Source organism: Dysidea avara, chromosome 5, assembly GCF_963678975.1.
Source record: "Dysidea avara chromosome 5, odDysAvar1.4, whole genome shotgun sequence".
Classification (NCBI taxonomy): domain Eukaryota; kingdom Metazoa; phylum Porifera; class Demospongiae; order Dictyoceratida; family Dysideidae; genus Dysidea; species Dysidea avara.
In genome coordinates, this window is record NC_089276.1 from 9,089,304 (window position 1) to 9,105,067 (window position 15,764).

Here is a 15,764-nt window from a genome sequence, read left to right on the forward strand (position 1 = left end):
TGAATTACATTAATTTTAACGTGTTGGTTTGTGTTTGAGCAGTACCATATTATGTAGCATTTATGTATAGGTATGGTACCGCTCAAATGTACCATCGCACTTGCTTGGACCGCTTGATTGTGAGTGATTAATAAAAATTTGCTAAGTAAAGAGTGTGGCAACCATTTCCTTTGCAAGTATTCATCTCATACGAAATGGGATGAATACTTGTGAAGGAAACAGGTGCCATGCTCTTTAATCAGTGAGTTTTTGCAATTGAGCGGTGCGAGCGAGTGCGACATTACTTTTTAGTGGTACTGTATCATGCATTATTATGTTTATTCAGATGCTACAGTCATGATAGTCAGTAATCCAGCTGGTACACCAGTTAGTGGATCTACTAACACATTTGACTATCCCATATTGAGTAGTGTCACTCTGACATGTATGGTGATGACAAGTGATGGATCAATGTTTACAGTGACCAGCTACCAGTGGAACACTACAGGATGTTACACTAACACAGCTCATAATAGTGGTAATCCAACTTGTTTTCCTACTGGTCAGACAACACAGAGTGTAACTGAGAATGATCTAACTGCAGAAGATGCTGGTACCATCACTTGTACTGCAACCATTGGTGGCGTTGACTATATCAGTGAACCATTAACACTTCGTATATCAGGTAAAACACAGTATTATCATTTAGAGTGCATGGCAGATGCCATGTTTACTTGGTTAAATGTCACAGAATTTATTATGTTATGGCATTTATTACCTTAGTAAAGTTGATACCAATGTTTCAAAACCTTTATTTTCAGAACTGACTATCTAGTGTGACTACAATTGAAGGTGTGGCATTTATATAACTAAATACGATATACCTATAATACTCCCATCCCATACGCCAGTGAGCTGTTGCAGCAGCATAGTTACTTTTCACATATTGTACAATACATCAATCATAGATACGTATGTGTATGGTTAAAGCTGCTCACTCAATTTCATCATGAGTGGGGCTAATCGCAGGCATGTATTGTAAGAGTAGATTAATGCCACTTAAAATTTGAGCAGGTAGTAGTTGTGGTGGGTGGGGAAAGTGGGTGGGTGGGGGAAGTGGGTGGGTGGGTAACTTATAGGAGAAAGAAATAGAGTGAGTGAGAAGATGGGTGAAGTTGCCTGTTCTGTTTGACACTAGTGGAGGATTTATGTTAGCTGAGAGCAATTGTGATAGTCCTAGAGAGAATCCAGCTAACTGCTGCAATGGGGCCGAGCTGTTCCAGCAAATCCAGAGTCATATCAGTTTATTACCTGTAGATTAAAGGGATACAGAAACACAAGAACAGAAAGCAGACCATAGTGTAATAGCATGGCAAACTGTCCATGAAATAATGTGTAATGCATTTTAATATTTGTGCAAAAGAGGCACCTTTTAGCACATTTAGTCACATATGAAAGTGAGACCCTTCTTGGCAATCAAGTGCTGTTATATTGAATATTCGCTGTAACAATATCATCAGTGACTGGATATAAAAGGAAAACTATTATGTGATACTGTAGTTTATTTTAACTACTGTAGCAGCTTTATCAAAGCTATAGTTATATGTGACCGGATCTGCGAAAACCCGACATAATGGCGCAAGCCTAAATTTTCAGTATAGGCTATTGATTGCAATGCATAGAATATTTGCATAAATGAAAAAAAAATCGTAAACTTTTAAATGTTTTGTTCTTTATGAAGAAAGGGTGCAATGATAAAAACCTGGTTACCATCTTATCAAGACACACGGTAGTGTGTCGTGCGGCCCAAGAAGCCGGCGCGTAACACCCGTGAGTATATTGACAGGAAGAAAGAAAACGCAATTTTCGCACCTCCGTACCTCTGTGCTTCCTTGATGAAACAAGACGATTTTTGCTGTGGACATGCCCCCCAACTGCAGCACTCTACATTCCAAATTTGAGCGAAATCGCTTCGCGCGTTCCCGAGATATGCGACTTCAAAAATTGGCTGAGTTTCTTCGTTTTTTTTCTTCTTCTTATTTTTCTTTTTCTTGTCGCACACTTACAAAAACTGCTATAAAACTCGAACGCGTTATCCGATTGCCTTGAAATTTGGCACACAGAAGGGGGGTATAAAGGCGCATCTCGGTACCAACTTTGGCTGGAATACCATAAACAGACAAAGAGTTATGAGCGATTATGCACGAAAAATAACACCAATATGTTGTCACGCCTACAGGGTAAACCGCGTATGGGAAGAAGCTGAAAATCGGTGGGTGAATAGGTTAACTATTGAACCTCAAACCTTTTGTGGTTTGAAAGAAATCGAGCTAAAAACCAGGAAGATACAGCGAAAAAATCAACAGTGTGTAACAATTACGCAATCGAGATTAGCTAATTTTTAATATTTTTATTTTATTATTATTATTATTATTATGCTTGCCACGCCTACCAGGTAAACCACTTGGGGTAATGCTTTCAAAATCGCTGTACAGATGGAGTTATCATCTTAGAAAGGCTCTTCAATGGTGTAGAAGAATCAGACTTAAAGCCACGGAGTTATAACACGAAATCCAACTTGGTGTAGCAAGTGCGAGATCGAGATACTCTAATAGAGCAGTCATCCTAATAGAGCAGTCACCCTGAACAGAATTCAAGAGATCAGTTAGAAATAAGTAACCTGTATAGAGATCAGCTACAAACAAATCACCCTGTAGAGAGTTCAGCTACAAACAATTCACCCTGTTAAAACATCAGTTAGAAGAAGATTTCTTGTAGAGAGTTCAGATACAAACAAATCACCCTGTTGAAAGATCAGCTAGAAGATGTCACCTTGTAGATAGTTCAGTTACAAAGAAACCACCATGTAGAGATTTCAGCTACAAACTAGTGACCCTGTAGATACATCAGCTAGAAGAAGTTACCTTGTAGAGAGTTCAGCTACAAAGAAACCATTCTGTAAAGAGCTCAGCTGCAAACAAATCACCTATACAGAATTCAGCTACAAACAAATCACCCTGTAGAGAGATCAGCTAGAAGAAGTTACCTTGTAGATAGTTCAGCTACAAACAAATCATCCTGTAGAGAGATCAGCTAGAAGAAGTTACCTTGTAGATAGTTCAGCTACAAACAATTCACCCTGTACAGAGCTCAGTTAAAAGAGGTTTCCTTGTAAAAAGTTCAGCTACAAACAAATCACCCTGTAGAGAGATAAGTAAGAAGAAGTTACCTTGTAGATCGTTCTGCTACAAACAATTCACCCTGTAAAGAGATCAGCTAGAAGAAGTTACCTTGTAGAGAGTTCAGCTACAAAGAAACCATCATGTAGAGAATTCAGCCGCAAACAAATCATGTATAGAGAGTTCAGCTACAAACAAATTTCCCTGTAGAGAGATCAGCTAGAAGAAGTTTCCTTGTAGAGAGTTGTGCTACAAACAAATCACCCTGTAGAAAGATCAGCTAGAAGAAATCACCTCGTAGAGAGTTCAGCTTCAAAGAAACAATCATGTGAGAGTTCAGGTACAAACAAATTGTCCTGTAGAGAGATCAGCTAGAACAAGTTACCTTGTAGAGAGTTCAGCTACAAAGAAACCATCATGTAGATAGTTCAGGTACAAACAAATCACCCTGTAGAAAGATCAGCTATAGAAGAAATCACCTTGTAGAGAGTTCAGCTACAAAGAATCTATCGTGTAGAGAGTTTAACTACAAACAAATCACCCTGTAGAAAGATCAGCTATAGAAGAAATCACCTTGTAGAGAGTTCAGCTACAAAGAAACCATCATGTAGAGAGTTCAGCTACAAACAAATCGGCCTGTAGAGAGATCAGCTAGAAGAAATTACCTTGTAGAGAGTTCAGCTACAAAGAAACAATCATGTAGAGAGTTCAGCTGCAAACAAATCACCTGTAGAGAGTTCAGCTAGAAACAAGTCACCCTGTAGAGAGATCAGCTAGAAACAAGTCACCTTGTAGAGAGTTCAGCTAGAAGAAGTAACATTGTAGAGCTACAAAGAAGCTACCATGTAGAGTTCAGCTGCAAACAAATCACCCTGTAGAGAACTCAGCTACAAACAAATCGCCCTGTAGAAAGATTAGCTAGAAGAAGTTACCTTATAGGGAGTTCAGCTATGAACAGATCACCCTGTAGAGAGTTCAGCTACAAACAAATCACCCTGTAGAGAGTTAAGTTACAAAGAAACCACCATGTAGAGAGTTCAGCTGCAAAAAATATCAATCACTCTGTAGAGAGTTCAGCTAGAAGAAGTCACCTTGTAGAGAGTTAAGCTGCAAATAAATCACCCTGTAGAGAATTCAGCTACAAACAAATCACCCTGTAGAAAGATCAGCTAGAAGAAGTTACCTTGTAGAGAGTTCAGCTACAAAGAAACCAACATGTAGAGAGTTCAGCTGCAAACAAATCACCTGTAGAGAGTTCAGCTAGAAACAAGTCACCCTGTAGAGAGATCAGCTAAAAACAAGTCACCCTGTAGAGAGTTCAGCTAGAAGAAGTCACATTGTAGAGAGTTCAACTACAAAGAAACTACCACGTAGAGAATCCAGCTGCAAACAAATCATCCTGTAGAGAGTTCAGCTAGAAGAAGTCACCTTTTAGAGAGTTCAGCTACAAAGCAACCACCATGTAAAGAGTTCAGCTGCAAAAAACTCAATCACCTTGTAGAAAGATCGGCTAGAAGAAGTTACCTTGTAGAGAGTTCAGCTACAAAGAAACCACCATGTAGAGAGTTCAGCTGCAAACAAATCACCTGTAGAGAGTTCAGCTAGAAACAAGTCACCCTGTAGAGAGTTCAGCTAGAAGAAGTCACATTGTAGAGAGTTCAGCTACAATGAAACTCCCATGTAGAGAGTTCAGCTGCAAACAAATCACCCTGTAGAGAACTCAGTTACAAACAAATATGCAGTGAAAAAGATCAGCTAGAAGAAGTTACCTTGTAGAGAGTTCAGCTACAACGAAACCACCATGTAGAGAGTTCAGCTACAAACAAATCACCTGTAGAGAGTTCAGCTAGAAACAAGTCACCCTGTAGAGAGATCAGCTAGAAACAAGTCACCTTGTAGAGAGTTCAGCTAGAAGAAGTCACATTGTAGAGAGTTCAGCTACAAAGAAACCACCATTTAGAGAGTTCAGCTGCAAACAAATCACCCAGTAGAAAGTTCAGCTATGAACAGATCACCCTGTTGAGAGTTCAGTTAGAAACAAGGAATCCTGTAGAGAGATCACCTAGAAGTATCGCCTTGTAGAGTTCAGCTACAAACAAATCACCTGTAGAGAGTTCAGCTACAAACAAATCACCCTGTAGAGAGATCAGCTAGAAGAAGTTACCTTGTAGGGATTTCAGCTACAAACAAATCACCCTGTAGAGAGTTCAGCTACAAAGAAACTATTCTGTAAAGAGCTCAGCTGCAAACAAATCACTTGTACAGAATTCAGCTACAAACAAATCGCCCTGTAGAGAGATCAGCTAGAAGAAATTACCTTGTAGATAGTTCAGCTACAAACAAATCACCCTGTAGAAAGATCAGTTAGAAGAAGTTACCTTGGAGAAAGTTCAGCTACAAAGAAACCATTTTGTAAAGAGCTCAGCTGCAAACAAATCACCTGTACAGAATTCAACTACGAACAAATCACCCTGTAGAGATCAGCTATAAGAAGTTACCTTGTAGATAGTTCAGCTACAAACAAATCTCCCTGTAGAGAGATCAGCTAGAAGAAATTACCTTGTAGAGAGTTCAGCTACAAAGAAACCACCATGTAGAGAGTTCAGCTGCAAAGAAATCACCCTGTAGAAAATTCTGCCAGAAACAAATTGCCCTGTAGAAAGATCAGTTAGAAGAAGTTACCTTTTAGAGAGTTCAGCTACAAAGAAACCATTCTGTAAAGAGCTCAGCTGCAAACAAATCACCTATACAAAATTCAGCTACAAACACATCACCCTGTAGAGAGATCAGCTAGAAGAAGTTACCTTGTAGATCGTTCAGCTACAAACAATTCACCCTGTAGAGAGAGCAATTAGAAGAAGTCACCTTGTAGAGTGTTCAGTTACAAAGAAACCACCATGGAGATTTCTGTAATCAATATATGTGACCGGATTTGCGAAAAGGGGTCTTCCACACACATCCAATTCCGTAAATGTTGGAGACCATAACTCAGTGTTTAAGTAACATATTAACCTGAACATTTCACCATGTATTCAGCTATAGTGGTGCTCACCACTGCCCAAATATCAAGGCAATAGCTCTTTCCAATCTGAAGTTATCAATTGTCAAAGTTGGCAAATTGGACCCCTTTTCGCAAATCCGGTCACATATGTATTATACAGTATATAATTTGTACATTTACTGATAAAATATTTAAAGTACATCTACTTCATCTTTTCTTCTTCCTGTAGTAAAGAAAAAAACATAGGTTAAAAAAGTCCCAAAGCTGGCCATAGGCCGGCTTTGGGATATACAAATACAAAAAGAAATGAAATCTAATCCAAAACAGGCAAGCTGTAAAAAAAGTGTGCGGCCCTCAGAAAGGCTATGGTGAAAAAAGATGTGAAATCCAAGGTGGCGGCCAAGAAATGGCTGTGATGGTAGGTTAGTGGTAAAAATTTTAATAACGACAATTCAGGTGAATTTTTGTGAAGCGGCACAAAAATTCACCTGAATTGTCATTATTAAATTTTTTACCACTAACCTACCATCACAGCCATTTCTTGGCCGCCACCTTGGATTTCACATCTTTTTTCACCATAGCCTTTCTGAGGGCCGCACACTTTTTTTACAGCTTGCCTGTTTTGGATTAGATTCACCTACTCAAGAGGAGTTTGAAAATCATCGTTTCGTAGCAGTAGCCTAAAGGACACGGGTGTTTGTTTACGTCTTGTCGAAGCGATTGTATGCAATCAATTTTTCTTCACTGATTTTGTCTCTGTATGTAGTGACGATAGGTAGTAGGAGAAAAAACTCACCATGTAATGGACTCCCCTATTCATGGCGAACATGATGGTACAGATTGCAACTCCGTAGTGCATTGCTTTTGTAAGTTACAGTTGTTTTTGTAAGCACCTGTAATTTATTATCCCAATACTTGCTGTACAAATCCATCTTCCTGTTGCTGCTACTGTGTAGGGCTGTAACGCCAAAAGTTGTTTGCATACAAGGCTGAAACGTGGCCAGAGCATGCTCTCAATTAGGTAGATTATAAATATTCAATAATAAAGAATTTGAAAAATGCACCATTATGTCAGGTTTTGCAGATCCGGTCACATATAAACATTTTGCTGCTTTGTACTTGAATCATTTTGTGAAGTTTCTTAGCCTATTCACATGTAAAAGGCTGTTACATTTATATACAGGTATTTCCATTATTGGGGGCCCAGAAAGTACTGGAAGTAGTGATGTGTCTGCTTCCAACATAATTGAGGATTACTCAACTATCAGACCGATGGGAACTGGATTACTATTTCGTTGTGTTAGTGGATTGGGACCTACTAGTAATGATAACATTGAGCTTGGTGGATTACTTTTTGGTAGTACAATGATTGAAGATGGAGGATGTAATGGTCCTGTGATACAGCCTCAGGGAACAACTATTACTAATTTTATTGGGGTCATTAATGTGTTTTTATGCAGTTCACTTAATGCTAATAATGAAGGTGTTTACACATGTATGATGAGGAACAGTAGCATGATGGAAGAGAGTGTCAGAGTTGGAGTCTATTTGTCAAGTAGAAGTGAGTTGTAGATATGTTTTAGTAGTTGAATATCTGCAAAGATATGCTGCATGTTTCTATATGCAGTTAAGACACATGGTAGTTTGTCGTGTGACCAAGAAAGTTGGTGCGCCATACTGTGAGTATATTTACAGGAAGAAACAAAACACAATTTTCATGCACACATAGCTAGTACTCCCTTCTCAATTTTGAATTATTTTTATGCTGTAAAACCCTCCACCTTCATTACCCCACATACCATATTTGAGTAAGATTTCCTAACGTAATTGTGAAATACGAGCTTTCAAAATTGGCTTCGGGTTTATTAGGGGGCTCAGGGACTTCAATTATTATTTTGGTACACTTTACAAAAGCAGTTATAATATGCAAATGCATAGCTTGATTTATTTGTGCTTTGTATTGGTTTTTGTTAGAAACAGTCAGTCAGCACAATTGTTTCTAGAGTAGGATTTGTATGAATCTATGTGTAAATGATATCCCATATTTTAATACAGTGGAAGCTGTCTAATCAGGTCACTGCATAAACAGGTATGTCTAAACTGGCCATTGTACAAAGTGACCTGTTGAATGCAGCCACCTCGTTAATGAGTACAGAAAATCTTATAATGACCGAAATAGACAGTTTTCACTGTACAGAAATTGGTATTTGAATAAGCTGATGGACAATTGTAGAGATAGTAATGATCTCACTTTTATAGCTTCTCCTGTTTTGACCACTCCATCACAAAGCATCAATTCTACACTGGGAAATTCAGTTTCATTAACATGTACTTCAGAAGGATCACCACCAGATATTTTTACTTGGATGAAGGATGGAATTGAACTACAAAACAATAGTATTACTACAAGTGTAACTCACACTGGATCTGCTGCAGTCTTCCAAAGTACCTACAGCATTAGTAACATCAGTAGTAGTGATATTGGAACTTATACATGTACTGTCACTAACCCTATTGGAAGTGATAGTTTGGACATTGTTGTTGATGCTATTGTTGGTAAGCAAGTGTTTGTGTTATTATACAGTCTAGATGCATACTCTCATGTACTCATGCACATTTTGTTTTAATACTGGTTTCTTCATATTTGTAAACCTATCCTGTACACATAATTATTAGGAGATCCTCCTAAGAGGCACACACTGTAAATTTTTGGCATTACGACATGTGTTGTGACACACATCACTTTTCTGTGTTACAAAGAGTACTTGCTGTACAGTAGCTGTATACTGCATGTTACATTATAAAAATTGAAGTGTGTTTGACACAACAAAAATGTCGCAATACACACACCACTGTCAAAAGTGTGTCTGTTGCAACATTTTTGGTGTGTCAGACACACTGTAAGTGTGCCTGGCACACTTCATTTTGTACAGTGTACAGTAACATTGTTGTGCCTTATTGAAAAAATATATTCTTCCTCATACTCAACAGGTGGTATAGTCTAGACATACACTAGCATCTGCATTTACATGATGATTATATGAAGTGTGCTATATTTAGTTTGTGTATGCTGAGCACACTTATGCGTGGGAGCAATATTAGCAATAATGGGCCTTATACAAAACTACGCAAAGCCATACAAGTGCCGTATACTATCCGTTTCATGAACGCTATACTTTCGTTTCATTTCCGCATCACATCCATGATATTTTAACTGGGGGTGTAGTTTGTACAGGAGCGTATGGGAGAATGGTAATTTCAGCCTATAAGAGTAGGAATGATGTCTCAAAGCAGGTTTATTTCACTGCGTGTGCTAATTAGAAATTTCCATAGATACAGGCAATGTAAAAAGCATGTAAGCTAATCGAAACAATACTGAATGCTAGATTGAATGTGATAGCATGTCCTTTGTGCCGACTCTATTTAGCGCACGTTGTCAAAAACCCCAACTTCTTAGACCACAGTATTTTTAATGGCAAAACAACATACTTATGTCTCACAAAGCTAGAGCTAGCAAGAGCTACTCTTATACGTTCAACTCACCAGGCTCCTGTAGAAACTACACTTCCAGCTAAAATATCACGGATGCGACATGGAAATGAAATGAAAGTATAGCGTGCATAAAACGGATAGTATATGGTACTTATATGGCTTCATGTAGTTTTGGATAAGGCCCATAATTATAGTAGCTATCAAAAGCAGGTTCAGCTACCAGGAAATATCACAGTTTTGTATGATAGTTCTCCATGCAGATGTGAATTCAAGGCATGTAAAATTTTCCTGGGAAGCATACCACCAAACCTTGATGCTACTGCATCTGAGTATCACATGAAAGGAGATGATCGGATAAGCTCTGATTTAACTATCAAAAAGTGTGCATGACTAATTACAGTATGATGACCCGCATGTACACATACATATAGCTATAGCTATATAGATCTAGCCATTCACTCAAGACCTCTGGACTCCATCCGTGCTACAGAAAAGTCATCTTACTGTGCTCACAATGATTTATAATCATATCAAGTCAGTGATATTATACTGACTGCCATAAAACTTATAATTACAAGAGTTTTGGTTTTGTGCAACAAATTGCATTATTGGCTACGTGTAAAATTTACCGTCAGTAATCAAGCTATCACTGTAAGTTTATACTTATTCTGAGCAATCATTTCCATAATTCAACCACACTTACAGGTACTTATGTGCACGATGCTGCAGTATTTGTTGGATCGCAGAGGAATTTTTACTAATTCTGGCAACGCTGGTCTCAGCCAGATGGTCAGCAAACTTCAATCCACACCATATTCTGCACACAAGTACTTGACGTGGAGGTGATCACTACAGTAAATGTTGCAGTATTTCCTGCAAGTCTGCTGTGCTCCAGATCATGAAGTGTCTTTTTTTTGCCTATCGTTGATGTGCACGACATCACTACCAAATATTATTATTAATTATAGTAAACTACCTATACTCCATAGTAAGAGTGGATGAAGTCTCAAAGCTTGAGAGAAAATTTTGGTCCAAAAGAATAACAGTGCAAATCACAATGGCGAAAAATCGATCGAATTCAAGATATTTTGCATTATTTTCACTAGAAGAGATGGACAAAATTTGCTGCCACTCTAGTGTTTTCTTGATTATACATACTCCTACACATGACTATAGTTTGTAAGTTAATTTGAAGATATCGATTTCTGGGTTTGCAGACCCTAACTACATGTAGCAATGTGAGATCGAGTTACTCTAATAGAACAGTCACCCTAATAGAGCATTCAGCTACGCTTATAACTTACTCCATTATAGAATTATATTACATTGCAAGTTATTCTGTAGGGAGTTCAGCTACAAACATTTAATGTTATAGACAATTCAGCTACAAGCAAGTTACTCTGTAGAGAGTTTAGCTACAAATATATCGCTGTAGAGATTAAGAGCATTGCAAGTCACATTGAAGAGAGTTCAGCTATAAACAAGCCACCCAGTAGAGAGTTGAGCTACAACAAGTCACTCTGTAGAGAATTCAGCTACAAACAAGTCACTTTGTAGAGAGTTCTGCTACAAAAAAACTACCCAGTAGAGAACTTTATACAATGTTCAGCAACAAGTAAGTCACTCTGTATAGAGTTCAGCTACAAAAAGTCACTCTGTAGTACATACAAGTCACTGCGTAGGAAGTTCAGCAACCAATCAAAAAAACCACTCTGTAAAGAGTTCAGCTATACAAACAAGTTATAATTCTATAGAGAGATCAGCTAGAAACAAGAGAGAAGTCAGCTAGAAACAAGAGAGAAGTCAGCTACAAACTTAACAGATCACACTGCGGAAAGTTCAGCTAGAAACAAGTCACCCTGTAGAGAGATCAGCTAGAACAAGTCATCCAGTAGAGAGATCATCTAGAAAACATCACCTAGCTTGTAGAGAGTTCAGGTACAAACAAATCACCCTGCAGATAGTTCAGCTACAAACAAATCACCCTGTACAGAGTTCAGCTATGAACAGATCACTCTGTAGAGAGTTCAGCTACGTAGAAACAAGTCACCCTGTAGTGAGATCAGCTAGAAAAAGTGATCCCGTAGAGAGATCAGCTAGAAGAAGTTACCATGTAGAGAGTTCAGCTACAAAGAAACCACCATGTAGATAGTTCAGCTGCAAACAAATCACCCTGTAGAGAGTTCAGCTATGAACAGATCACCCTGTAGAGAGTTCAACTAGAAACAAGTCACCCTGCAGAGAGATGAGCTAGAAAAATGTCATCCTGTAGAGAGACCAGCTAGAAGAAATCACTTTGTATGTAGAAAGTTCAGCTGCAAAAAAAACCACACTGTAGAGAGTATAGCTGCAAATAAATCACTCTGTAGAGAGATCAGCTAGAAGAAGTCTCCTTGTTGAGAGTTCAGCTACAAAGAAACCACCATGTAGAGAGTTCAGCTGCAAACAAATCACCTGTAGAGAGTTCAACTAGAAACAAGTCACCCTGTAGAGAGATCAGCTACAAAGAAACCATCCTGTAGAGAGTTCAGCTACAAACAAGTTACCCTATAGAGAGATCAGCGAGAAACAAATCATCTTGTAGAGAGTTCACTACAAAAAGATCACCCTGTAGAGAGTTCAATTACAAACAGATAACTCTATAGAGAGTTCAGCTAGAAACAAGTCACCCTGTAGAGAGATCAGCTATTAGAAGTTACCTTGTTGAGAGTTCAGCTACAAAGAAACCATCATGTAGAGAGTTCAGCTGCAAACAAATCACCCTGTAGAAAGTTCAGCTACAAACAGATCACCCTGTAGAGAGATCAGCTAGAAGGATCACCTTGTAGAGAGTTCAGCTACAAACAAATCACCCTGCAGATAGTTCAGCTACAAACAAGTCACCCTGTAGAGAGATCAACTAGGATAACTTACCTTGTAGAGAGTTCAACCACAAAGAAAGCATCATATAGAGAGTTCAGCTGCACCCTGTAGAGAGTTCAGCTACGAAAAGATCACCCTTTAAAGAGTTCAGCTAGAAACAAATCACCCTGTAGAGAGAATCCTGTAGAGAATTCAGCTACACACAAATCACCCTGTAGAGAGTTTAGCTACATATCAAGTCACCCAGCAGAGAGATCAGCTGCAAACAAGTTATCCTGTAGAAAATAATTGGCAAGTACTAAACACATGTATATATATATATAATTTGTATAATTACTGTTAAAATCAAAAATAGTTAAAGTATTAAAAATCTGCTTTTAATCGTGTGATTAAATTATATCTTTTTCTTCCTGTAGTAAAGAAAAGAAGATAGATTTAAAAAGCCCTAAAGCTGGCCATAGGCCGGCTTTGGGGTATACAAATACAAAAAGAAGTGATATCTAGTCCAAAACAGCCAAGCTGTAAAAGAAGAGTGTGGCCCCCAGAAAGGCTATGATGAAAAAAGATGTGAAATCCAATGTGGCAGCCAAGAAATTGCTGTGATGGTAGGTTAATGGTAAAAATTATAAAGACGACAATTTTGGTGCTACTTGGTCTTGGCACAAAATTCACCAGAATTTTTGTTATTAAAATTTTTACCATTAACCTACCATCACAGCCATTTCTTGGCCACACTCTTTTTTTTTACAGCTTGGCTGTTTTGGATTAGATGTAACTTACAAGTTAGTCAGGTATACTGTGTAACTTTTGTAGCAATATAGTCTTTTACATTCATACAGATACGACATACACAGTTACCATAGTCAGTAATCCAGCTGGTACAGCAGTTAGTGGATCTACTAACACATTTGACTATCCCATATTGAGTAGTGTCACTCTGACATGTATGGTGACATTAAGTGATGGGTCAACACCTACAGTGACTAACTACCAGTGGAACACTGGAGGATGTTACACTCATCCTGCTCATAATAGTGGTAATCCATCATGTTTTCCTACTGGTCAGACAACACAAAGTGTAACTGAGAATGATCTCACTGCAGAGGATGCTGGTACCATCACTTGTACTGTAACAATTGGTGGTGTCGTCTATACCAGTGAACCATTAACACTTCGTATATCAGGTAAAATACAGTGTAGTGACATATGTTTATGAGTGCATGACAGATACTATATGCCCCTACATACACCACTGAGCTATCCTATAAAAAGTGCGACAACCTGTCTACTATACTCAAACTTTTGTCTATTATGCTTATAGTACTAAAATCAAGTCTTTTATGCTCAAATGTACTTATGCTTTCAAACTTATGATCAGCAGCTAACTGTTCTAATAATGAGTGAAGTGTTTTAGAATAAGCGACTCGTTATAGTATGTTCACATTGAGCTGAATCCTGAAAAACAGCTAATAATTGAAAGTGGATTTTTTCTCAACAGAGTTAACATTTCAGCCTACCAGATGATTATTGGTAACAGCAAAGGTGTCAACAACAGACACATACGGTTGGGCTCCATTACAAGTTCGGGAAAGGGCTGTAATGGATACTATACTTATATGGCTTCCCCATAGGTAATATATTGTGAAAATGTTGATTGGCCGTAAATATTATGTCAAACATTTGAAAAAAAAAGATTTTGAAATATTTTTAAGCAGTACTACAAATGAGCCAAATATCAAGATCGTGTGTAATTGCATCCATGGGTTATTAAATTTTTTTGAAGATTCAACTCAACGTGAACATGGCTGGAGCCCACGGTCCGCCTGGTTCTGAATTGGCCAGACCATTTTTCTACTACTTGAATATTGAAATACTCTAATAGAACAGTTATAGCAATACGCTTATAGAGCATTCAGTATAGAATATCGCCACTGTTCATACTAGTTGTCTTCAAATCGGATTTCAGCAGTTATAGTGATTCATCTGCATGGCATTACATTGAGCTAATTGATCAAGTATATGTCTTGCATTAGCAGTTACAATCAAAAATAACTTCTAAATGCTATTTCAAAGTGTACATTTCAAAAAATTCCATGGGGCAGCATGTCCTCAGACCCCCTGTTTTGGCATTCTTAGCACATGCAGTTGAGTATCACACAATAAAGATAATTGCTGATTTAAATATTACATCATACCTTAAAGTAGTGCACACAACTATGAGTCCAACCACTCAAAATCTCTGGGATCCGGCCCTGTAGCAGTCAAATGTGTTCTTGTATTGCTGAAAGAGCATTATCAGTGACTGTCTGTATGGAAGGGAACCATTATGTAATGGTAGTAATATTTACTAGTTTTTCAGCAACTGTCTCATCAAAGATATGGCACAATTGCTTTTTGTTTACAGATAGTATTGTATAGTGAGTGAAGTTTAATTCTTGGCCTGTGCATACATATGTATAAGACTACCTGTAGTTTTTTTGTATTGTATACAGGAATTGCCATTATTGGGGGCCCAGAAAGTAGTGGAAGTAGTGATGTGTCTGCTTCCAACATGATTGAAGATTATTCAAGAATCATTCCGATGGGTACTGGATTGCTATTTCGGTGTATTAGTGGATTGGGGCCTACTAGTAATGATAACATCGATCTTGGTGGATTACTTTTTGGTAGTACAATGATTCAAGATGGACAGTGTAATGGTCCTGTGATACAGCATCGTGGAGCAACTATTAGTAATTTCATTGGAGTCATCAATGTGTTTTTATGTAGATCACTTAGCGCAAACACAAATAGTGAAGGTGTTTACACGTGTATGATGAGGAACAGTAGCATGATGGAAGAGAGTGTCAGAGTTGGAGTCTATTTGTCAAGTAGAAGTGAGTTAATAGATCATCACAACAGAACACTGCATAGTTATATACTGTAACCCACTCTCATTTTATTTGTCTAGTAATTATTACTTCTATAGCTAAAACAATTTGGCTGTGCAAAAGGGCATGTACATGAAAGTTTCACTATGTTCACATTAACCACTAACATAGTACATTTTCCCTTTGTTTACTAAATATATATTTGATATATGCACACACACACTAGTGAAGTTAATTTTTCACCATGAATAAATCATACCAATACTTAATGCATGAATTATTGTTATATGAATCTAGGCATACAGTAGTGTGTTGCAATAGTGCGTCTACTCCTGGACATACCGTATACAGCAAAACTTTCGAGGGGGGAAACTTTTGTGG

At 38.0% G+C, this 15,764-nt stretch overlaps 1 protein-coding gene across 1 annotated transcript in view; it reads left to right on the forward strand.

The window, feature by feature from the left end:
* LOC136254977 (hemicentin-1-like) overlaps positions 1-15,764 on the forward strand; it is an 83,655-nt gene that overhangs the window by 58,551 nt on the left and 9,340 nt on the right. The window contains exons 5-9 of the mRNA XM_066047697.1: positions 326-664; positions 7,343-7,720; positions 8,419-8,715; positions 13,353-13,697; positions 15,006-15,389. Of these exons, the coding sequence (XP_065903769.1) occupies positions 326-664; positions 7,343-7,720; positions 8,419-8,715; positions 13,353-13,697; positions 15,006-15,389 (1,743 nt within the window). The remainder of the gene's footprint in view (positions 1-325; positions 665-7,342; positions 7,721-8,418; positions 8,716-13,352; positions 13,698-15,005; positions 15,390-15,764) is intronic.